Source organism: Mastigoproctus giganteus, chromosome 5 (assembly GCF_048544385.1).
Source record: "Mastigoproctus giganteus isolate SK-2022 chromosome 5, ASM4854438v1, whole genome shotgun sequence".
Classification (NCBI taxonomy): Eukaryota; Metazoa; Arthropoda; class Arachnida; order Uropygi; family Thelyphonidae; genus Mastigoproctus; species Mastigoproctus giganteus.
Genome location: NC_143579.1, coordinates 170,914,803 through 170,939,364, shown reverse-complemented (window position 1 = coordinate 170,939,364; position 24,562 = coordinate 170,914,803). Strand labels below are relative to the sequence as shown.

Sequence of the window (24,562 nt, the reverse complement as noted above, 5' to 3'; positions counted from 1 at the left end):
AATACTACCTTCCTCTCTCTGACTCAAATGCAAGAACCTTTATCACTAACCCGCCTATTGGGAAACAATGCCAATTTGGATGAGCTTTTCACTTATTTCAAACAAATTAAACTTTATGAATATATCTAATATCAAATATGGCAAACTCCGGTACCGTTCGAAATATTTGAATAGATACATTTTGGCCTCAGTTGCCCTTGTGCCGCTAAACCTCTACACCACCATAATCAGCTAGCAAAGGCTGATTATGAGAAGCTATGGCTGCTAGGACAACTTGTGGGGTTTTGTCTATGCTGTACAGGAAGTTTGTCGGTAGGGATAAGGAGATAATTATTCACTGATAAGGCCACATCTGGAAGCCTCATTTTAAGAAGGATGTGAATCTGTTGGAGTAGGTGCAGAGAAGGGCAATGAGATTAGTGAGCAGAAACAAAAGGGTACTTACCGTTACTAAGAAAGATTTTTGTTCCACAAATTGCATCTGGAAATTAGGCATCTGGGAGGAGACCTGATTGAGGTGTTTAAGGCTCTGAATGGACTGAGTAAGCTAAACGTTGATAGCATCCTTACTCTAGTTCAGCAACACACATTAGGGGACACATAATTTAAATTGAGAAAAAATGGTTGAGAAATTTGCTTTCAGCCAAAGGGTAGTTGATTGTTATGGTACAAACTTCCATCTGGTGTTGTGGGAGTGGTAGTTTGAATAAATTTGAGGAAGAATGAGGCAAATTATTAGAGGGGATAGATGTGTGATGTGGGAGGTTTTTTTTTTTTTTTTTGTTACATCAATTGCTAATACTAATACTCCCATGTAATCAAACTGTTTTAAAGCAATATTATATTCACTTTTATCATAAGAAGTATGCTGCCGTTGACAAATGTAAAGATAACTTGGTAATTTTCCACTCACCTGTTAGGTGATCTAATAAGCTTTTATGTCAAAAACTAATTCAACTGTTGCTGGAACCTTTTGTTGTCATGTTTTCTAGAAGCATTAATTGCTTTGACAACCACAATGAATTTCTAGCATCAGTATTAATTTCAGAAATACACTGAATACCCACTTTACTATGGGTTCACTGTATGATTAAATCACTTTACGATGGACTCTCCATAATAAAATACCTTTCGCTATATGATATGTCATAAGCGTGGGACATTGTGATCACGTTTGCGAATTTAATTTTAATTCTATTTAATTTTAATTTTGTTAAACGAAGCTTAAAAAATAGGAAGTAAGAGAAGATTCTGAAAATTTATATATGTTTTTTTTTATGAGTTCAGTGAAGGGGAAACACATTTTTACCATAATAACGTAAAAACTCACAGCATTCCAGCTATCGGTATTATCACAAATGCAATAAGGTAGAGTTTACTACCCATTTATAATAGATTTTACTAACAGAAAAGCCCAATCAAACGTAAACTGCAAATTGGTTTTTATTGTTTTATGGTAGTGATATCCAGAAATGTGCTTCAGAAAAATATCACAAATGCTTTAAAAATTGATTCTTATAACAAAACATGGCAATAAATGGTTCATGTGGTGAAGGTGTAATGCATTTTAATGATTTGAATTTGTTTTTTGAAATTTATCTCTATAAAGTGGCTGATTCTATTAACCAGTGATCACTGGCACCTACTCATTTCATTTTAGTATGACTTATGATTATCTCTGACCGACAACGTGGTCCTTTCACTCAGCCAATAGCAGCATTTGTAAACATGTTTGGCACGTGTTTTGTTTTTGTATCCTTTAGTTGAAGTGATTTTTTGTGTTGTGCTTGCTTTCCATAAATTTGCTGTATTAAATCCTTGAATGTACAACATTGTGTAAACTGATAATATGGTCCCTAAAGAGCACAGTAAAAAGAAAATGTCAATTAAAATGAAACAAGAAATAGTGCAAAAACATGATGATGGTGCTAAAATTAGTTCATTGGTGCATGAATGTGGTTTTTCCCAGTCAACCATTTCAACCATAAGGTATGTTCGTATCAGAAGGCATCTGGGATTTCTCCCATATCCGCTCCATTTCAACCATAATGAAACAAAAAGAAAACCTTAAAAAAGTTAAAGTGATGAATCTAACACAGTCCAAAAAAGGTAGAGAACTCATTGTAGAAACAGAAAGGCTTTTGTTGTTGTGGATAAAAGAAAAACAAGTGAAGGGTGATACAGTTCCTGGACAATACATATGCAAACATGCAAAGCAGATTTTTGAGGACTTAAAGGTTAAAACATCTTCAACTAGTGATATGCTATATGGGGACTTTAAAGCCAGCAAAGGTTGGTTCAACTGTTTTAGAAAAAGGTCCAATATTAAAAGTGTCATAAGGCATGGAGAGGCATGCAGTAATGATCAGGAAACAGCTGAAAACTTTAAGGTGGAGTTTCAAGAGCTCGTTGTGAAGGAGGGTTACCTTCCTCAATGTCTTTAATACAGACAGAACGGCCCTCTTTTAGAAAAGAATGTGCAGATGAACATACATCACAAAAGAAGAGGCCTCGTTACGTAGGCACATGCCTATGAAGGATAGACTTAGTCTGTTATTGGGGTCTGATGCCTCTGCTAATTTTAAACTTAAGCCAATGTTGGTTTACGACTCAGAAACTCCAAGAGTGTCTAAACAGCAAAAGACATCAAAAGCAGGTTGGTTGTCTTCTGGCGGTGTAACAAGAAGGCCTGGGTGACAAGACACGTCTTCAATGAATGGGTATTTGAAGTGTTTTGTCCTTCAGTCAAAAGTTACTCAGAAAATAACAAACTTCCTTTAAAGGCACTGTTAATTTTGGATGATGCTTCAGGCCATGATCCCAAACTTTCCCGATCTCTGGAGAGCAATTTGACTTTGTTATGCTCAAATTTCTCTCACCCAATACCACCCCTCTGCTTCAGCCAAGGGATCAGCAAGTAATTGCCAACTTTAAAAAAAAAATTACACAAAGAAGATGCTTGCCAAGTGCTTTGAAGAAACTTTAGGAGAAAGAGTCATCACCTTAAAGGAATTCTCGAAGACCAGGTTTAACATCTTAGACTGTGTAAAAGTGATTGTCAGTTCTTGAAATGAAGTTTCAGCTCAGTGCCTCAATGCAGCCTTGAAGAACTTGTAGCCTTCAGTTGTCCATGATTTTGAAGGATTTGAAGCTTTAATATAGATGAAACAGGGTTGTACTACAGGGCTATCCCAGACCACTGCATGATTTTTAAAAATTCCTCTGCATCTGCAGGAAAGAAGATCAAGGACAGGATTACAGTTCTTTTAACATGCAATATGACAGGAACAATCAAGATGAAGCCATTAGTTATCAGCAAGATTAAATCACCCAGATGTTTTAAAGGAGTAAAACGGCTGCATGTTGAATATGCTAATAATACCAATGCTTGGATGACAGCTTCTTTATTTGAAGATTATCTTCATAAATGGGATTTGAAATTGGATAAGAAAAACAAAAAAAATTGCATTTGTTTTGGACAACTGCCCAGCTCATCCAAAGTTGACTTTCAAAAACATTGAATTAGTTTTTCTACCTTCAAATACCACATCACTGATTCACCTCTTGACCAGGGAATAATAAAAACCTTTAAGACCTTTTATAGATCGGATATGAGGTGAAGAATCATCCAGTCTATAGATGAAGGTTTGGGAACATCATTCGATATTGCAAAGCAGATAAATGTTCTAGATGCACTTCATATGATAATGAGTGCCTGGAATGAAGTTTCCGAAACCTGCATTAGCAACTGCTTCAAAAAATGTGGATTAATTATTCATGATGGACAACTAAGTCACAATGCCGATCATGTTGAAAAACCCAAAGACATGGGTGAACAGGAGTTTAATGATCGGGTGGACATAGATGGTGATCTACAAGTTACTACAGCTTAACAGATGAAGAAATTGCCCAGTCTGGTACTGATAATTTCGTTGAGGAGGAGGAAAATGAAGATGAACCTGAACGAATTCCAGTTACAAGACGGCAAACTCGTGAAGCTATAGCCATCCTGAGGAGAGCGTTGGAAGAAACTGGTGCAAGTGATCATGAATATATATAGGCACCTCCGTAGCCAGGTGGGAAGGAGCAGCAGTGCGTAGCACACACACTTCTTGATTAGACCGGGGTTCGAGCCCGTCACCACCAAATACGGAGGATGCAGAAAGGTCAGGGAATGACCACCGCATATCCCCGAGCAATATGGTCTTAGTTGCTAATGCTCCTAAAAACCAAATAACAAACAAAAACAACAACAGATCATGAATATAGACTTTTATACAATATTGAAAAATCTATAAATAGGCTTTGTAGTGATAATTTAAAGCAATCTAAAATAAGTGACTATTTTAAATTATAATCATATTACAAATTGTTTAATTAATATGTATATTAATTAAGCTATGTACGTAAGTATAAATTTATTTTTATTTTGCTAACTTGTGGATAAATTTATTTTGTTCGGCACGTAAAAATCAGAATATTCTTTTGATTTTTACATATCATTTAATTGGTAATAAACCTTTGGTTATAAAGTGTAAATTTATGCTTTATATTTTTATTTTTATAGCCTCTGGATAATATTTGTCGATTTTCGCTTATTAGAATCGCCGCTTGTTAGAATCAAAATTCAATTTGCAAACTTAATCGCTATAACCAGCGCTTACTGTACTTATAAGTATATACTTATGTACTTACAAGATATAAAAATATACTTATATAAGTATATTTTTTATAAATTACCATATTATATTTATTTCTCTTTCTACATCTTTAGCCTCACAGACGTCATTAACAAAGACAGAAGTCGGAAGAAATGGTATAATTTTTTTCAATCTTTTCTTGTACAAGTTTATTTAATATACTAAACTTAAATATTATGATAATGGCTAAAAAACCTAATATTTATAAATAACTTTCTTATAAAATTTAAAGGACTTTCCTTCTTGCCTTTTTTTTTTTTTTTATAAGTTTATGTGCAAAAAATTATATACTGTGAAATTAACTAAAATGGGATGAATTGTCTCATGGGTTATGTTAACCTTATTCATTGTAGATTGAATCTATCAAACCAAACAATCATGTATTAATGATATGTGATTGTTCCAAACTTGACAATGCACAGACTTCTTGATATGCAGCATAAATTTTATAAGCAAGTAATGGCAAATGTAGTTCAGGCAGTAGAATTTTTATGTGTTCTAACAATAATACTAGTAATATAACCATTTGTTATTACATAGAAAAGTTAACTGGGGAGTATTATGTGTAGAAAAATGCCTTTTAGATGAGGAACTCAGATTTGCATATATGAATAGTGTAGACCTATTTTGAGTGGAATTCAAACTAACAGTTATAATGAAGCACTAAATTAACCTTTCAACAGTGATTTCACTGAATGTCTTGTCTGCTCAGGGCAGTCAGTTTTTACCAGAAGTCAGTTCATCAAATTTTAAGTTTTGTGAGAATGGAAAGTTTGTATGTAAATCTTTTTGAATACTATAGGATATTGCAGATGTACATTTCAGTGCAGTAGTTAAAGCAAATAAATTTCATATGTTTTGCTGCATTTGATTTTGATCTTAGGGAGACCTTTTTCTCCTGCTAAAACCAATGGCTGAGTTTAAGGTTTTTAACACTTAAGGTTTTCTTTTTGAATACTATAGGGAAAATAATAATATTGTCAAATTGAACTTAAAGACAAATACCATTATCCATGGTTCTGCTTAAGTAACTAATTTTTTTTTTTTTTTTTTTAATTGTATCCCCTCACCAGGAAAGTTGGAGCTGCTCTACATTTAAAAAATCCATGACACCACTTGGACAACTGTTTTAAAGCTTCTCATTAGCTAGTGGATGGTCTCTGTTAGCAAATCCATACCCCTGCAATCCTCCATCATTATAGTGTAGTGAAAGCAAAGATAGCTTAGTAGGCAGAATCTGTTAGCAAATCCATAGCTCTACAATCCTCCATTATGATGTAGCATAAACAAACGTGGCCTGGTTTCAGTTATTAAAGTTATTTGTTATGTGTTTAAATGAAAATTTTCCTTCTGTATGCTGCTTGGCTGCTCACTTGGACAAAATATATTATTGACAGTTTGACATACGTTTGCTAACAAAACATTCATTTGCTAGTCAGCAGTGGAGGTGATGCTGCAGTCACAGAGATGAATAGCAGGTGAAGTTTGAGGCTCCTGCAAACGATAAGTGTTTTACAAAGATATTAAATAGGCTTAGTATCGTTCATTAGCTTTATTTAAAATTTAACTGGTGATTATTGTAAGTTATGACTCACTGCTCGTACCACTATTGTATCGGTATTTGGCACAAAGATCGTAGAATGTGACCAGTAATGCAGAAGAATACTAGGGTCTTAATTGTGATAAATAAGTAGCTTGAAGGTTTTAATCACTTTTTGCACATATATCTTTTGTATTTAGCTAAGAATATAACTAATTTAACATTGTGATCATACGGTATAGTGTAACTTGAAAGCATGTATCTCATACTTGATAGCGTAAGGTATAACATAAGAACCAGATAGCATAATACATATTGCTGCATTAGTTTAGTGCAGTATTGTAAATTAAATTTATCAACCTTATTAATTTTCATTGTTAATCAATTAAATAATATTTACGGAAATCATGCCCCAGACTAGATCAGCAAAGTAGAAAGCACAGAGTAGCAGGAGTACTGTGGCTTGGGGAGAACCGAAGGGGGCGATTCTCGAGCATATCACAGCCTAAAAAAATGTTCAACTTGTGGAACGTTGTGGACCTTTATGGAACAGGACACGATCTAGCCATGGAGGATGTCTTTGTGTGTGCCAGGTGCAGAGTTTCAAGAAATTAGTTGTCAACTCAGTGTTCTGATGGGTGTTTATGAGAATGAAGAGTAGGGTAGATGCCCTCAAAGGAATTAAAATGAGGGACCCTTCAAGCTATCAGCTGTCCAACTCATCGCCAAAGCTCACTCTTGTGCATTGGACAACAGAGCAGCAACCTTCAGGGCAGAATGCACTGGTCCCATAAGAGCTAATTATTATTGGTGACTATTGTCAAGGAAATATATTATGCAAAAAGGATAGGTGGAATAGGACCAGGGTATATCTTCCAGGGGCAAAAGTTGATGAAGTTGTAGAGCAGATATCATCATTTAAGGGCACCAAGGGTGATATTGTTGTACACGTTGGCACTAATGACATTAAGAGTAGGAGATCTGCAGACTTACTTAACAAGTACAGGTCAATGTTGAGAAAATGTTGCAAGTTATGGTTAAATTTAAAATTGTCTGCAATTCTGTCCAGATACAATAGGAGGGAGTGTATGATGAGAGCCTTGTCAATCAATTTGGACCTGGAGAGATTGTGCAAGGCTCATGCAGTAAAATTTTTCTCAGTGTGGTCTATGCTTATTAACAGGAGAGACTGCTTCTACAGGGATGGGATACACTTAAATTGAAAGGGTGCAAGAATATTTGCTGATGCTATCGAGGTCATGTTAGGTGGGTCAGAAAACTATTAGCTTGGTGGGATTCGCAGATTATTATATTAACAGTAGCCATGGCAGAGGTGAAAGTGATTCTTGGGCTGCTTCTATTGAAATGAGTAGCAACCTGGAAAGCAAGGTGCTGGAGATTTCCAGCACTGCTGGGCATTATCATGGAACTAGTAAATAAAAGGGCTGTGTTAGGATAACTAAGAGTAAGAACAGGTGCATGCATACTTGCATGTACACCAATGCTAGGAGTTAGTAAATAAATATGAAGCAAAGGCTGATATTTTTGGGATATCAGAGACCTTAATATCACACAGGTATAAGGAATGCAGAATTGAAATTCAGGGAGTACAATGTTTACAGATAGGATAGCGAGAGTTATGTTGTTAGTTTAGATTTTTCCAGCTGGCATGGGTGGACAGTGTAATATTGAGTCAGTCTGGTGTGACATAAGCACTGGGAAAGTAAAATTGTGGAATGTTCATTGTACACATTAGAGTCTAATGACTGAGTACAATGAACAACTGTACAGAAAAATAGAATATTCTAATAAATCAGATCTCATAAAATGTTTGGATTTTAACTTCCAAGATATTGACCGGAACTTGTGGGTTGGTCACATGCACGCTAGCAAGGGTTTTGCTGATTTTTTGGATGATTGTTTTCTACAGCAGCATGTTCAAGAGGCAACTAGAGGGAGTAATACTCTTGATCTGATTATCAGCAGTGATTCTTCATGCATTAAGAATCTGTAGATAAAGGAATCACTAGGTGGCAGTGATCACAGTGTGCTGATGTGGGATTTACTTAAAGATGTAACTACAGGTAGTTCTCGACTTTACGAGTTAATTCGTTCCTAGTGCACACTCATAAAGCAAAAACTCATAAAACGGGAATTTATTTCACATAGACATAAGGTTAAAAATAGTGGTTACATTCTCGACAATGAAATTAGTTAGATAATTAGTTTGTTTAAACAATGATTGAGTTATCCAAAGAAATGAAAACGTAGCCTGTAAAATCAAGCAAATTATAATAATAAAGAAATTATTTACAACTTACAAATGTTAAAGAATGTTTATTCTTCATCATCATCAACTAAATGCACACTCGTTGATCACTCATTATTGGCTCAGCACTCGTTGGTTTGTTGCTTAAGGAGTCATCTTCTTCAGAAATGTTTCAAGAGGCATTTGTTTCCAAGATAATCTCTTTTAATTATAAATTTCACGATTGCATGCGGCACACACAAATTGCAACTAACACGATTTGCATGGAGTAACAAGTTTACGAAAAAAGGAATGAAGAGAATATTCTGAAAATTTATTTATGTTTTTTATACGATTTGAAGATTTCAGTAAAGGGGAAACACATTTCACCATAATAACGTAAAAAACCACACAATTCCATCTATTGGTATTTTGGCAAATGCAAGAAGATCGAGTTTACTACCTGTTTATAATTGCTTGCAGTAACAGAAAAGCTGAATAAACTGGAGAGTGCAAATTGTTTTTATTGTTTTATGGTCGTGACCTCTAGAAATGTGCTTTAAAAAAATATCACAAAGCCGTTTAAAATTAATTCTTATAAGGGAATATATGATAACGATGAAAGTGTAGTGCATTTTAATGATTTGAATTGGTAACTAATACAATTTACAAACCATGCTCACGACCTTTTATGTGGCCTTAAGGTCGCACTTGACCTTAAAAATGGCATTTTAGAGAGATAAATAGCTTAGTTATACAGCGAAAATTTCAACTTCTGAGATCTTGAAACAAATTACCAAAAAATTATGTGTTATTGTGTTCAGATTACGATATTCTAACGATACGATCGTGTCTCTGGAAGGGATTAATATCGTAAAGCGGGGTACACTGTATTGTATAGCTATGCTCGTGGTTTGAAATGCGGAATTTATGAATATCTAACATTCATTTTTTTGCAATTAATGTTCATATTTTTGATTTTGTTGATACTTGATACTTGGGGGAAAAAAACTCATAAACCCGAGAACTGCCTGTACCATCAAGGGTAAAAAAGGCAAGGGTTTTTGCTTTTGTAAAGGTGACTATGGTGGCCTCAGACAGTTTTTTTAAATTCTATAATCTGGGACCAACTGATGATGTTACCAATAGTAAATTCTAAATTGGAAGCATTCAAGGAAAGTAATCTTGGAAGCTGCTAGGCTTTTCATACCAACTAAGAAATGCTGTTCAAGGTTTAGGCCTAAATGGATGGCAGATAAACTAATGAGACTCATGGCAGAGAAGAAAAATGCATAGGATGCATATAAATTATCAGCTGACACAGAAGACTATGGTCAGGTCACAAAGGAGGTTAGGCAAGTGAAGGCAGATTATGAGGAATTTTTGGTAAAGGATGCAAAGAAAAACAGCAAAGACTTCTTTACGTATGTAAACTCTAGAAGGAAGGGGATGAATCAGATTGGTCCACTTGACATTGTCCGAAGGTTTGATTGTTAATGAACCTGCTGAGGTAGCTGACAAACTGAATGACTGTTTTTCAGCTACATTTGCACATGAGGAAGTCTGTAGGGAAGTCGAGGCCAGTAGTTTATCAAACTCTGGCAGGCAGCTAAATGATCTTGTAATAACTGAGAGCAACGTGGAGGAGAAATTGTTGAAACTGAACATGAGAAAGGCACCTGGGGTGGATGGAATCTATCCAGTTATTATTATTAGCCTTATAGTGCAAGAAAACCTGAGGCTTATGCTGTGCCAGCCAAAAAAATTTCTGAGTTACCTAGAGAAACACACACAGAGAGAGAGAGAGAGAGAGAGAGAGAGAACCTGAGGCTTATGCTGTGCCATCCAAAAAAATTTCTGAGTTACCTAGAGAAACACAGAGAGAGAGAGAGAGAGAGAGAGAGAGAGAGAGTGTGTTGTTATTTTTGTTTTTAGGAGCATTAGCAACTAAGGCCATATTGCTCCGGGCATATGCGGTGGTCATTCCCTGACCTTTCCGCATCCTCCGTATTTGGTGGTCACGGGCTCGAACCCCAGTTTAATCAAGAAGCGTGTTCTGCGCACTGCTGTTCCTGCCCACCTGGCTATGGAGGCGCCAGAGAGAGAGAGAGAGAGAGAGAGAGAGAGAGAGAGAGAGAGAGAGAGAGAGAGAGAACAAGAGTTAGAAGTAGCAGGGAATCACTAAGAAAGTGAAGAATGATGATATCCAGCTCAGGACCTTGGGTGTGCCAAACCCCATACTCACTAGATGCGAGTCCCTGGGGGGTTAAAGGAGGCAGCAAAGCAAGTAAGCAAATCCTTAGCCATAATTATGAAAGCTTCCTTGGACTTAGGGGAATCCCCATGGACTGAAGATGTGCAAATGTGTCCCTAATTCTTGGGTAATTACAGATCTGTTAGTTTACCTTCTGTTCCAGGGAAAATAATGGAGTCATTGGTTAAAGAAGCAATGCAGTATCATCTTGACAAGACTGCAGGGGAAGTCTTTGTTAAGGGGAAGGTACTCTGACAAATTTGATTGGATACTGTGATGTGGTCACAAAGGAACTGGATGCAAAATATTATTTTGATATTAGGTACTTGGATATCAGGAAAGCTTTTGATACTGTTGCAAATGGAAGACTACTGTACAAATTTGAGCAGCATGGCATTAAAGGCAAGTTGCTGCAATTGATAAAAGGATGGTTGAGTGGGAGAAGACAGAGTAGTAATCGATGGATATTGCTCTTCATGAACTAATGTTTTTAGTGGAGTCTCCCAAGGTTTGGTATTGGGTCCATTGTTGTTTTCTCTATTTATCAATGATATTGATGGAGGTATATCAGGGTTAATGTCTAAGTTTGCAGACGATACTAAGGTTGGCAGGTTTCTTAATGACAGTAATGATAGTATACTACTGCAACAGGATATAGAAAATTGAGCAGATGGGCTGAAAGGTGGCAACTGAATTAAACATTGACAAATTTGAAGGCCTCACTATGGGTAACAGTAACCCCAGAGTAACATACCAACAGGGTTGTACTACACTCTGTTGGTATGAAAAGTACCAATGCAGTGTAATACAATCAGTGATATACAGGAATTTTGCTAACAGGGATAAGGCAGTGATTGTTCTCTTGTATAAAGGAATGGTCAGGCTACACATTGAATATTGCTTACAGGTCTGTAGGCCTCATTTTAGAAGGATGTAGGGATTCTGAAACAAGTACAGAGAAGGGCAATGAGATTGATAAGTGGAATAAAGGGTTGCTGTTACCAAGAAAGGCTTAAGTTCAGCAAATTGCAACAACTGGATACTAGGCACTTGCGAGGTGATCTAAATGTTTTCTCAAACCATTAGTAATGGTTTGAGAAAACTCAATGCTGATGGGATTCTTCGTTTTGCTCAGATTACTCACCTAAGGAGACATAAATTCGAATTGCGAAAGACAATTGTATAATAGATGTGTGGAAATTTGTCTTAAGTGGTTGATAGTTGGAGTAAACCTCCATCTGTTGTAGTGAAGGTCAGCAACCTTCACTACAACAGATGGAAGATAAGTTCAAGGCAGAACTAGACAAACATTTGGATTGAATGGATAGGTGAAATGGGAATTTTTTCATAAGCCTGCTTTCTTGCAATGAATGCCTCTACTAATAGAGACTACTTGCTGGCTGATGAGAAGCTGGTAACCTTGGAAACAACTTTCCTTGTGATGTTCACATTTTTATTGTATAGCAGATGCACATTTTCTGGTGATGCTATAAAATTTAACGATATTAGAAACTTAGGCAGGGCCATGGGTAACTGTATTTAGAAGTCTGCATTGTTGAAGCCTTAAGATTGAATACTCAGTCCTCAATTGTCTGTGGGAGTAAAATTCTCCCTGTGACTGAAATTAAATGTAGCAAAGCAGTATAGGAATTTTATTTAATCAAATGCTTTTGAATATGATTGTTTAACATTTGAGTGAAATTATTAGCAAAATCAAATATTTATTGTTTTTTTTTTTAATGCAGTAATATCATGAACATCCGTTTATTCATTTTTTGATTCAATATCACCAACTACTAGATCACAATTCCACAGGAATTTCTTCAATTTTTGGCTCAAATAAGACAATAAGGCTGATAGTGTATACAGTTGTTAACAGGAGAAATTGTTGCTGTATGGATGGGATATACTTAAATAGAAAGGGTGCAGCAATATTTTCTGATGCTAGCGAGACAGTGTTAGTTTGGTCAGAAAACTGCAAGCTTGGGGGAGGATTCACAGACTAATAGATTAACAGTAGCCATAGACAGAGGTGAAAGTGATTCTTGCACTGTTCCTATTGGAATGAGCAGCAGCCTGGAATGTGAGGTCTTGGGGATTTCATTGATTGCTGGGAGTTATATGGAACAAGTAAATACATGGGTTGTGTTAGGGTAACTAAGAGTAAGAATAGGTGCATGCATGTATGTGCATGTACACCAATGCTAGGTTGGTTGGCTGGTTGGTTATTTGGTTTTTAGGAGCATTAGTAACTAAGGCCATATTGCTCCGGGAATATGTGGTGGTCATTCCCTGACCTTTCCACATTCTCCGTATTTGGTGGTGACGGGCTCGAACTCCGGTCTAATCAAGAAGCGTGTGCTACGCACTGTTGCTCCTTCCCACCTGACTATGGAGGTGCCACCAATGCTAGGAGTATAGTAAAGAAATTTGATAAATTTGAGGTTCTGATGAAGACATTGAGGGAGAAATTGTTGGGATATCTGAGACGTGGTATCACACAAAGATAAGGAATGCAGAATTGGCATTTGAGGAGTACAATGTGTACAGAAAGGATAGACAGGATAGAAAGGAAGGAGGGGGGTCATGCTGTTAGTTAAGAAACACATGAAATCTAAGGAACTGCATCCAGTTGATATGGGTGGACAGTGCAGTATTGAGTCAGTTTGGTGTGAAATAAGCACTGAAAAAGCAAAGGTCCTGGCATTTTCCGCTTATTACAGTAATTAAGAATCTAGAACGAACCAGGCACACAGCAACACACAAAAAGAAGTTGAGAGTAAGAGTGTTTTATAGACCTAATGACTTTGATAAGTACAGTGAACAGCTGTGCAGAGAAATAGTGGACCAGTAAATCAGATTATCTTATAATGGGGAATTTTAATTTCCCAAATATAGACTGGAACTTGTAGGTTGATCACTCACAGAACTTTTTGTAGATTTATTAACAAGACTTTTGTAGATTTATTGGATAATTGTTTTCTACAAAAGCATGTTTGAGAGATAAACATGCATTCATGCATTACGAATCTGCAGATAAAGGAACCACTAGGTGACAGTGATCAGAGTGTACTGATGTGACATTTACTCAAAGATGTAACTACCATCACGAGTATAGGGAAGGGTTTTTGCTTTTGTAAAGGTGACTACAGTGGCCTCAGACAGTTTTTAAATTCTGTACAGTGGGAACAACTGATGATCTTACCAACAGCAAATTCTAAATGGGAAGCATTCAAGGAATTAATCTTGGAAGTTACTAGGCTTTTTTTACCAATAAGAAATACTGTTTCTTATTGGTAAAGACTGAGACTTTTATCAAACTCTGGCAGGGAGCTAAATGATTTTGCAATAACTGAGAGAAAAGTGGAAGAGAAATTGCTGAAGGTAAACATAAGGAATACACCTGGAGTGGATGGAGTCTATCCAGTAGCAAAGGAAGTAAGGAGGCTTTACCATGATTATGAGGGCATCCTTGGACTCACCGGTCCCCACACACCCTTCGACGTGGGCACCTGTACGTGGTGAGGGGACCTCCCAGTGATGCTGCTGGTTTTCCAGATTAGCATCGCTGGGATCTAACGCCCATACCTTGGTTCCAGGGTTACATCATTGGAATCCAGTGTGTGCAGCCGTGCACCGCAACCCATGGATTTCGGAAAGGGGGATCCTGGTGGTTGAGGGGCCCAGCCTTAATACACCACTTTGGCCCCTGCTTCGACAAGACGGGAGGTCCCGGAACGGCCCAACTGGGATCAATCGACGGGTGGTTTTTTACTGCTAGGGTCAACTGCGTTCCAATAAGTCTCCCTCCCTTTGGTCCTGGGACGGGATAAAGACTTATTGGTAACGTGGGTATGGTGCTCCTAAGCTAACTCAGCGTCCCATTCGTGTATGCAGTACCTGCTAGTTCACGAGTGGGCGTCCCCTCGTAGGGCTCCGTGGTGGGTGAGGTACTTAGGCATCAGACACTTTTTCTTTACTCTTATGAGTAATTTAAATTCTATTTCTTCTGGGGCCCCAACAAGGCCCCTACCTAACCGATTAGATGAGAATGACACCAATTCTGCCAAAAGAGTCACAACTGAGGATAAACTACCATCTATAACACTGCTTTTCCTCATTCTCCATTCCACCGGAGAGCAGTCAATTGGGAAGATGTCACCCTTCTTCATCCAGAAAGGATTGGAAGGGTTGGCAGGATCACCAAAATCCGTAAAACGGCTGCGTTCTGGCGATCTTTTACTCGAAGCCTTAAATACAAAGCAAGCAGAAAGAATATTAAATGCGACATCCATAGGGGGAATACCAATCAATGTAACACCCCACAAAACTTTGAATTCTTCACGCGGTGTCATTTCAGAGTGGGATCTTCTTCATGTCTCTGAAGAAGAGATCTGCTCTGAACTAAAAGACCAAGGAGTGACAGTTCTCAAGAGAATATCAATGCGGAAGTAAGGGAATCTCGTCCCTACCCGAGTTCTCATCCTAACATTTAACACCCCACGGCCTCCTAATTCCATCAAGGCAGGGTATTTAAACTGCCCAGTGAGGATCTATATTCCAAACCCACTGAGGTGTTTTAAATGCCAAAAATATGGCCACTCACAAACGGCTTGTCGTGGTAACCCTGCCTGTGCTCAATGTGGTGCGAAAGATCACAAGAGCAAGGAATGTTCAGCTTCTAAACCGGTCTGTGTAAATTACCAACAAGATCATCCTGCCTACTCCAGAGCATGCCAGCGGTGGAAGGATGAAAAAGAGATCAAAAAATTGAAAACAGAGCTGAATATCTCCTACCCAGAGGCCAGAAAACACATTCAACCAATAAATAGCGGGAAGCCTTCATATGCCCAGAAGGTTTCTGCAAAGTGCACTATCAGTACACAAACTGAGATGACTGTACCACCAAGAGAGTCATTCACACCGATTGCCCGCTATTTATTGAGTTCACAAAAGCCCACTAAAAAAACGCAGTCAGCTGCCACTCCTATATCCGTACTTCCTAATGCTCCACCACTACCAAAACCAAGTGGTAAAGAGCCAACAGTAATAACAGAAGAAATGGATGTCCAGGACAAGGAGGTACTGGATGAATCAGTCTTGGAACTCTTTGCGGAGGAAGAAATGGACACGGGACAGCGTCCATTCTTCCCCAAAAAAGATAAATCCAAGACTGACAAAATAAAGCCCTCAGCACCTCGGAAGCCGCCTGATGGACCCACCAAGCCAAAATAATGGCTAAATTCCTACAATGGAATTGTCGTGGATTCCGGTGAAATACTGATGACATCAAGGCCCTCCTGCAAAAGCCCGAGCCAGTTTGCTTTTGCTTACAGGAGACTTATCTAAAGGCAAATGATGATCCCACCATGCATAACATCACATTTTTTCGAAAGGATAGAATTGCAGATGGTCCTGCTCATGGAGGAGTGGCTATCCTTGTGGGCAACCAGACCCCAGTTCAGCCCTTGCTAGTTACAACCAGCATAGAGGCTGTTGCCATTCGCCTTTCAGTGGGATTTTTATTAACTGTGTGCTCTATTTATTTGCCACCTGGGACTGACACCCCCCCAGGAAGACCTTGATGATCTTGTAACGCAGTTGCCTCCCCCTTTCTTACTTCTTGGGGATTTTAATGGACATAACACCCTGTGGGATAGTGCTAACATCAATGGAAGGGGATGAGTCGTAGAGCGTATGCTAAATGACAATGACCTTTCCCTTCTAAATATTGGAACAAACACCTTCTTCCACATGCCTACCCGTACTTTTTCTGCCATTGATCTCTCTATCTGCTCCCCTTCTCTACTTCCTTCACTCACTTGGAAAGTGGAGGAGAATCCTTACGGAAGTGATCACTTCCCTGTGATAACCTTGTTATACAGTGGGAGACCGTGTCTTCCTTCCAGGTTACCACGGTGGAAGATTGATCAGTCTGACTGGTCTGCCTTCCAACATCAGGCAAATTTTGATCTCAGCACCGTCAGTCAAGAGCCCATCAATGATGCAGTAACATACATCACAGAAATTATTGTCCAAGCAGCTGCGAATGCTGTTCCAAAAACATCTGCCCGGTTTCCACCATTTCCCAAACCTTGGTGGAATTCACAATGCATAGCAGTAAAAAAGGCTCAAAACAAAGCGTGGGGGATATTCCACCGATATCCTACCACGACCAACCTTATAGCCTTTAAACGCCTACGAGCCAAAGCACGCTATATCTGCCGTCAGATTCAAAAGGAATCGTGGATCCATTTTACATCATCCATTAACCAGTCTACCAACTCTAAGGTAGTTTGGGATAAAATCCGGAAAATGAAGGGAAAATATACATCCCACCCTTCTTCAATCCTAGATTATAATGGATGCACTATTGCAGATCCAACTGCAGTAGCCAATTCTCTTGGGGAAATATTCTCTAACATCTCTGCAACATCATCGTATTCCCCAGAGTTCCTGGTCCTGAAACATAAACTCGAAAAACAGGCACTTAATTTTAAGTCGAAGAGCGTCTATCCCTACAACGGGGCATTCACTATGCAGGAACTGAAAAGAGCCCTTACTCTTTCCAAAGCAAGTGCTGTTGGACCAGATGGCATGCATTATGAAATGATTAAACATCTTTCACTAAAATCTATGGATTATCTGCTCTTTCTATATAACAGAATCTTTATTGAAGGGCAGTTTCTGGATTCCTGGCGCAAGGCAATTATTCTTGCCTTTGCTAAGCCAGGAAAGGATCCAAAGTCACTACCAATTATCGTCCTATTGCTCTGACTAGCTGGCTGTGCAAAATCCTGGAGAGAATGGTTAATTCTCGTTTAATATGGTACTTAGAATCAAATTACCTTCTCTCCAACATCCAACATCCAGTGCGGCTTCCGAAGGAACCGGTCCACTTTGGACCATCTTATTAGACTGGAAACATCCTTCCGGGATGCTTTCCTAAAACGCGAACACTTGGTGTCAGTGTTCTTTGACATGGAGAAAGCGTATGACACAACTTGGAGATTTGGCATCTTAAACAATGCATAGCCTTGGTCTTAGGGGTCAACTCCCCATTTTTATTAAAAACTTTTTAGCCAATCGATCTTTCCAAGTTTGTGTGGGATCCTCACTCTCTCGTTCCTTCATCCAAGAGGAGGGAGTACCACAAGGATCAGTATTAAGTGTCACGCTTTTTGCCATCAAAGTAAATTCCATCACAGAACAACTTCCTCCAACTGTAAACAGTGCCCTTTATGTTGATGACTTTAGCATATTTTGTCAGTCATGCAACATGAGGGTTATTGAAAGACAACTGCAGAAAGCCATTGATCGCCTTAACTCCTGGGCTCTTGCTAATGGCTTCAGGTTCTCGCTGGAGAAGACCGCTTGCGTACACTTTTGTCGTAAGCGTAATCTTCATCCTGAACCTGAATTAAGGCTCGGACAAAATGCTATTCCAGTAGCAGCGGACACAAAATTCTTGGGACTCGTATTCGATAAAAAGCTGACCTTTCTGGATCATATCCGTCAACTCCGCACAAAGTGCACAAGAGGGCTGAATAGTCTGCGCTCTCTTTCCTCAACATCTTGGGATGTGGATCGATGCACCCTACTACGCATCTATCGTGCACTTGTACGATCCAAACTAGATTACGGATCCCTGGTATACAATTTGGCCAGAGACAGTGTACTTCGATGGCTGGATCCTGTCCATCATCAGGCTCTCTGTATCGCTATTGGAGCATTTTGAACGTCTCCTGTCCAGAGCTTATACATCGAAGCAAACGAACCACCGTTATCACTTCGACGTAAGCAGTTGTCTCTAAAGTACGCCTTAAAACTGAAATCCCTGCCAGACCATCCTACGTGGCCATTCGTTTTTGAGCCACGATGGGAAAATTTGTACAACACCTGTAAGACTGCCAATCGTCCTTTTGGTATTCATCTCCAAGAGCTACTCAAAGAACTTAATATCAAGGTAGACAAGGTTGTCCAAACACCAAAGCAACCCCTTCCACCCTGGCATGCTCATGTTCCAACATGTGACTTCTCCCTTAGAAATTGGGGAAAGTCGGACACTCCATCATCTGTCTACCTGCAGCTTTATTCAGCACACCGAGCTTAACATTCTGATTTCGCGCCAGTTTACACAGACGGTTCGAAGCCGGAATCATATGTGGGATCTGCCGCTGTCTTTACAGACAGCACTACATCGGAGCAGATTCCTTCTGAATGTAGCATATTTACTGCAGAGCTGCACGCTATAGAGTTAGCCTTGGATCACATTAGTAAATGCCAATACCAACGGTTCATTTTGTATTCTGATTCTCTAAGCGTTTTACAGGCTTTAATAACTGTGAGATATAATTCTCATCCAGTTCTGTTTAGCATTCAGCAGAAGATTCACTTCCAACGTGAATATGATATCCGCTTCTGCTGGAGTCCTAGCCATGTTGGGATTAGTGGAAATGATTTGGCTGACACTGCAGCCAAATCAGCAATTCCCAGTAATAATCGCTGCCTATTAGTCCCCTATACAGACTACAGGCAAATAATACACATGAAGATACACTCCCAATGGCAGGATTCGTGGAATAGACAGACTGCAAATAAATTATTTCTTATAAAGCTTGTAATTGAACCGTGGCAGTCTAGTCTGCGCAGGAATCGTAAGGAGGAAGTTGTTCTTGCCCGGACCCGCATAGGACATAGTCATTTGACTCATTCGTTTTTGCTGAGGGCTGATGACCCTCCTATGTGTGAGTCCTGTGGCACAATTTTATCCTTGAGACACATTTTAATTGATTGTCCAGATTTTAGTAATATCCGTTTTACCGCTTTTAATCATCTGACTGAGCCGTATACACTCAGTCAGATTTTATTCGACAATGACAATGTGTCTGCTGTTTTTAGATTTTTAAAATCAATAAATATTTTTGCTCGTATATAAAATTTACATTTTTCTTTTATATATTTGTTATACCATTTGACATAGTGACCTAACTAATTAGGTCACTGAAAGTTTAAATTTTTTTATAAATGACATGGTCTTGGCACATTATAGCCTTAGTAGCTAATGCGCCAATAAAATCAAAACCAATCAACCAACCAACCAACCAACCGGTCCCCACAGACTGGAGATGTGCAAATGTTTCCCCAATTCACAAAGGGGAATCGAAAGGTGTCACGTTACATGGGGAAAGTAATGGAGTCACTGGTTAAAGAAGCACTGCAGGATCATCTAGACAAGACTGCAGTTATAGTTCAGACACAGTATGGGTTTGTTAAGGGGAAGCCTTGTCTGACTGGTTTGATTAGATACTATGATATGGTCACGAAGGAACTGGATGCAAAAAATAATTTTGATATCATATACTTGGATTTTAGGAAAGCTTTTGATACTGTTCCACATGGAAGACTACTGTACAAGTTGGAGCAGTATGGCATTAAGGGCAAGTTGCTACAATAGATAAAAGGATGGTTGAGTGAGAGAAGATAGAGTGGTGATCAATAGATACTGCTGTTCATGGACTAATGTTATTAGTGAAGTTTGCCAGGGTCCATGTTGGCCCCCATTGTTGTTTTCTATATTTATCAGTGATATTGTTCTGGGTATATCAGGCTTAATGTCCATGTTTGCAGATGATATGAAGGTTGGTAGGGTTGTTAATGACAGTAAGGACAGTACGCTACTGCAACGGGATCTAGAAAAGTTGAGCAGATGGGCTGAGAGGTGGCAGCTGAAGTTTAACATTGATAAATGCAAAGTACTGCATATGGGTAGCAGTAACCCCAGAGTAACATAACAACTGTGTGGTACTACACTCAGGGAGGTGGAGAATGAAAAATACCTGGGGTTAATTGTGCAGTCAAATATGAAGTTTTCTGAGAAGTGCAGACAGGCTGCAAGAGTAGCTCATGGGGTCTTGTCAAAGATATGTAGGAATTTTGCTAGGAACTGGCTTCCCAATGTTTTTTTGGAATGGAAAAGAACTGACTTCTCCTTTTGCTGCTGTAGAGTCCTAGGGAATGCATATTCCCAAGAACTTCTAAAGTATGAAAATGCTAAATTAACACTGTAAGATTAACTTGAGAAGATATTTTGCGAAGCTCATAATAGTGCTCCTTTGAGGGGATTTTTTAATTAATGTTACAACATTCTGATGAGAAATTCTTACATCTTTTACTGATTTTTTTTTTTTTTTTTTTTTTTTTTTTACAAATGTATATTTCAAGAAAATTTCTATCCTAGTTTTTTTGGTGTCACTCAATTGTGCTAACTTTTCCAAAACTTGGAGAAGGTTATAGACTGATAGACTTTAGAAAAACTATAGAATGAGCTTTCTCTTTCCAGCTGTCTTGATAAAGTTTTTGAGAAAACGATTCTGACTAATATGACTTAGCTTCTTGAATTGAAGAATTTTACGAGCAGTTCTTGTTATGGTTTCCATTCTCCTTGGATCTCGTGGTTAAGGCTGAATCAGCTATATGCAGTTCCTTGGTTAAAAATTAATGTCTGGTAATGGTCTTCTTAGATCTTGGTAAATTATCTTGGTAAATAAGTACGTGGGATTCTCATTGGGGATTCTCAAAGATCTTCATAATCTTAGAATGTGTGGTAATGCATCCTGATATTATAAAGAATATTAACCTTCCTGAATTTGTTCAAAACAATGTATCATAACATTTTTATTCAAGAAAGGATACTACCTTATTTGCCCAATTACAGGGCTTGCAGTTTAGATTAAACTGTAGGAAGTTTTCTTTTAGCCAATGAGTTGCTGATTGCTGGAACAAGTTGCTTTTGCAGTTAGTCGAGGCTGACAGTTTGATAAATTTAAAGGTCAACTGGATACTTACCTGTGTCCTCACACAGGGAAGCATATAATTCGTGTTTTCTTATCTATTTGGTGGTGTTTTTATTTGCCAGTGCAGCAAATAAAAATTATTCATCATTATTCATTCATTGTTATTGGTGATGAATCGTGGTATTAACATTACGAACTAGACTCAGTGCTGAAGTTTCCAGTGAAAATACTTTGGTTTTTAACTATCAGAGTTGATTAAGTCTACAGATACTTTTGAAAAGTCTTTCTAATGTTATTTTTGTATTTTGGCCAATTGTATTTTTGATGGGCAACCTTAGCCCCTTTACTGATGTGAAAATACCTTTGGTGACACCTACTAAATTTCGGACTTAAGTAAAACCAATTTGTCATGAAAACGTGAAGCAGAAATGACACAAATTGTGTCACTTCCTAAATGACACTAATACAGTTACTAACATTGATTATTGATTTGAAAACATCTTTGGCAGTGCCTATTAAATTTTGGTCTGATGTTTGGTTCAACAGGCAGTGTTTGGCCCCTTGGCAAAAATGTGAAACGGAAATGACGCATTTTACCTCACTTCTTAAATGATGCTAATGCATTTGTTAGCATTGATTTGGTAGAATAAGTAGCAGGCATGAGTAAAATGTTTCATCGTTATTTCAGACTGAAGTAAATGGGATTGGTAATGAAAATGCGAGACAGAAATGACGTAAAATATTACATTGTTCATACGAAATATTTCAGACTAATGTAAAACTGATTGGTACCAAAAATGCGAGACGATATTTACAGAGTATGTGAGACATCATTTAGTAAGTAGTGGCCGTGAGCTTATGCTGATGCTTACTACTTCTGAAATGATGCTAATGACACTAACTCAGTCATTAACATTGATTCGGTAGAGTAAGTAGCGGGCATGAGTGTAGAATGTTATATTGTTCATAACTTTGGTTCTAACTGTTTGATTTTTAAAATGGTTCTGATTTTTGTCAAAGATGTTTTCATATAAAACATCTTTCATACATACAGGGTACACATGCGCTTTATTTTTAATGGCTTGAAGAGTTCTGCTAAGAATGTCCTCCACAAATGGAATTAGAAATTCTGAACATTCAGAATCACTCAGGATTTAGAATAAAATTTTGCCAAATTTGTGAATGTACTTCCTCTGATTTAATTATTTTTTTTTTTTTTTTCGAAATTTGCTGTCATAGGTGATACTCAAAAATGCAGTGTTGTTCTGCATTTTATATGCAGCGTTGGAGTTATTTACATTTATGAGCATTTTCTACCATGAACTGTGTTAAAACTAGTATAGATTTGCATTAAAAAATAATCATTTTTGCAGCTTGATTTTTCTTCCAATATCAAAAATTAACCCAAATGTTGATAGTTAAATGATGAGAGGAAAGTGCCTGAAAATAATACTTAATTACAGTAAACCTCATAAATATAGCTTCTTCAAGTTGCTGGATTTATGGGGACATAGTACATGCCTCATTTTTGAAAAGTTAGCTTTTTTTTCTTTTTTTTTTTACTAATAAAAGTTCTGTACATAACCTAAGGATTCAGGAGTAATTCATATTATGTATTGTATTTCATACTTTTTCATGTGAGCCACTAGCATAATTTAATGTAGTTGCATAATCAGAGACAAAATTTAAATTTTACAGATTTACTTTTGACTGCACAATAAAATAAGTATGCTTTTTGCTAGTTAAATAATCCAAAAATATTGTCTGAAATCACATTTGAATATTTTTATTAGATAACACGGCTGGGATTCCTATAATGTCTATGGAACAATAGCTACTGTTATTAGGCCAGAATGTGAATCTGTGCTGCCAGCATGGTCTTGTGGGTAGTGTATAATAGTTGTAGGTTCATATCCCACCTCTAATTTGTGTGTTGTGCAATTGTCTGATATTTTTTAATATGAAGTATAATTGGGGGCCTCCGTAGCCGAGTGGGCAGGAGCGGGAGTGCAGTAGCACATGCTCTTTGAGTAGACCCGGGGTTCAAGCTCCTGACTGCTGAATATGGTCGATCTGCCAACCCGCACTGGACCAGCGTGGCAGATTATGGTCCATTTCCCTCAGCATGAATTGTTGAGGAGGCTTCCATCCTGCAGTGGGTTGATAATGGCTGCACTTTACTTTTTTACTTTTTTATAATTGGTGTGATATGAATTCAGCAATTGAATTGCCTTAAAATAAATACATACTACTAAGTATTATACTCTGAACTAGTATTATATATTGCAACTACATAGCCTCTGTAGCCAGGTGGGCAGGAGCAGCAGTGTGTAGCATACGCTTCTTGATTAGACCGGGATTAGAGCCCATGACCACCAAATACGGAGGATGCGGAAAGGTCAGGGAATGACCACCGCATAGCCTTAGTTGCTAATGCTCCTAAAAACCAAATAACAACAACATCAACTACATAGTAACAATGATGTATGGAAAGAAATGTGTAAAACAGAAAAATGGAATATAATGCATAAATCGGGCACTTGCTTTGCTTTTTCTTAAGTCTGGCTAATCGATTTCTTCTCTGCCCTTGTATGGAGGTCAGAGATATAATCATTTTTGAATGCTAGATTTATGATAATACAGTAAACCCCTGCATATAGAGGGGGTTACGTTCCTGAGAAATGTCGCGAATACCGAAAATGCGAATACATGTACTCAGTTATGGCTCCCATAGTAATAAAGGGGTTCCGTTCCAAAGTATAAAATATATAAGAAAAACTATTCTAAAATTTTGTTTACGTATGTATTATATGTACCTTCATAATATGACTATGTACATAGACAGTACATAAGGTATAAGGTATGTTAGTGTCTAACGGCTCCTGGGATTTCTCCCATCTCCGCGGGTGTACATTGTATCGGGGCCAGAGATTTGAAGTGTGTGGGGGTCATGTGCTGTATATTGTGTTGTGCCCTTTGTTCCTCCGGTCTATTAGCCGCCGAGCCCCTAGTGGGACCTGACGT

General features: G+C 38.1%; 1 protein-coding gene across 1 annotated transcript in view; it reads left to right on the top strand.

Annotated features, from left to right (window-relative positions):
* LOC150085841 (ankyrin repeat domain-containing protein 27-like) overlaps window positions 1-24,562 on the top strand; it is a 289,235-nt gene that overhangs the window by 198,945 nt on the left and 65,728 nt on the right. Inside the window, exon 14 of the mRNA XM_090373518.1 lies at window positions 4,775-4,816. Within this exon, the coding sequence (XP_090229644.1) occupies window positions 4,775-4,816 (42 nt within the window). The remainder of the gene's footprint in view (window positions 1-4,774; window positions 4,817-24,562) is intronic.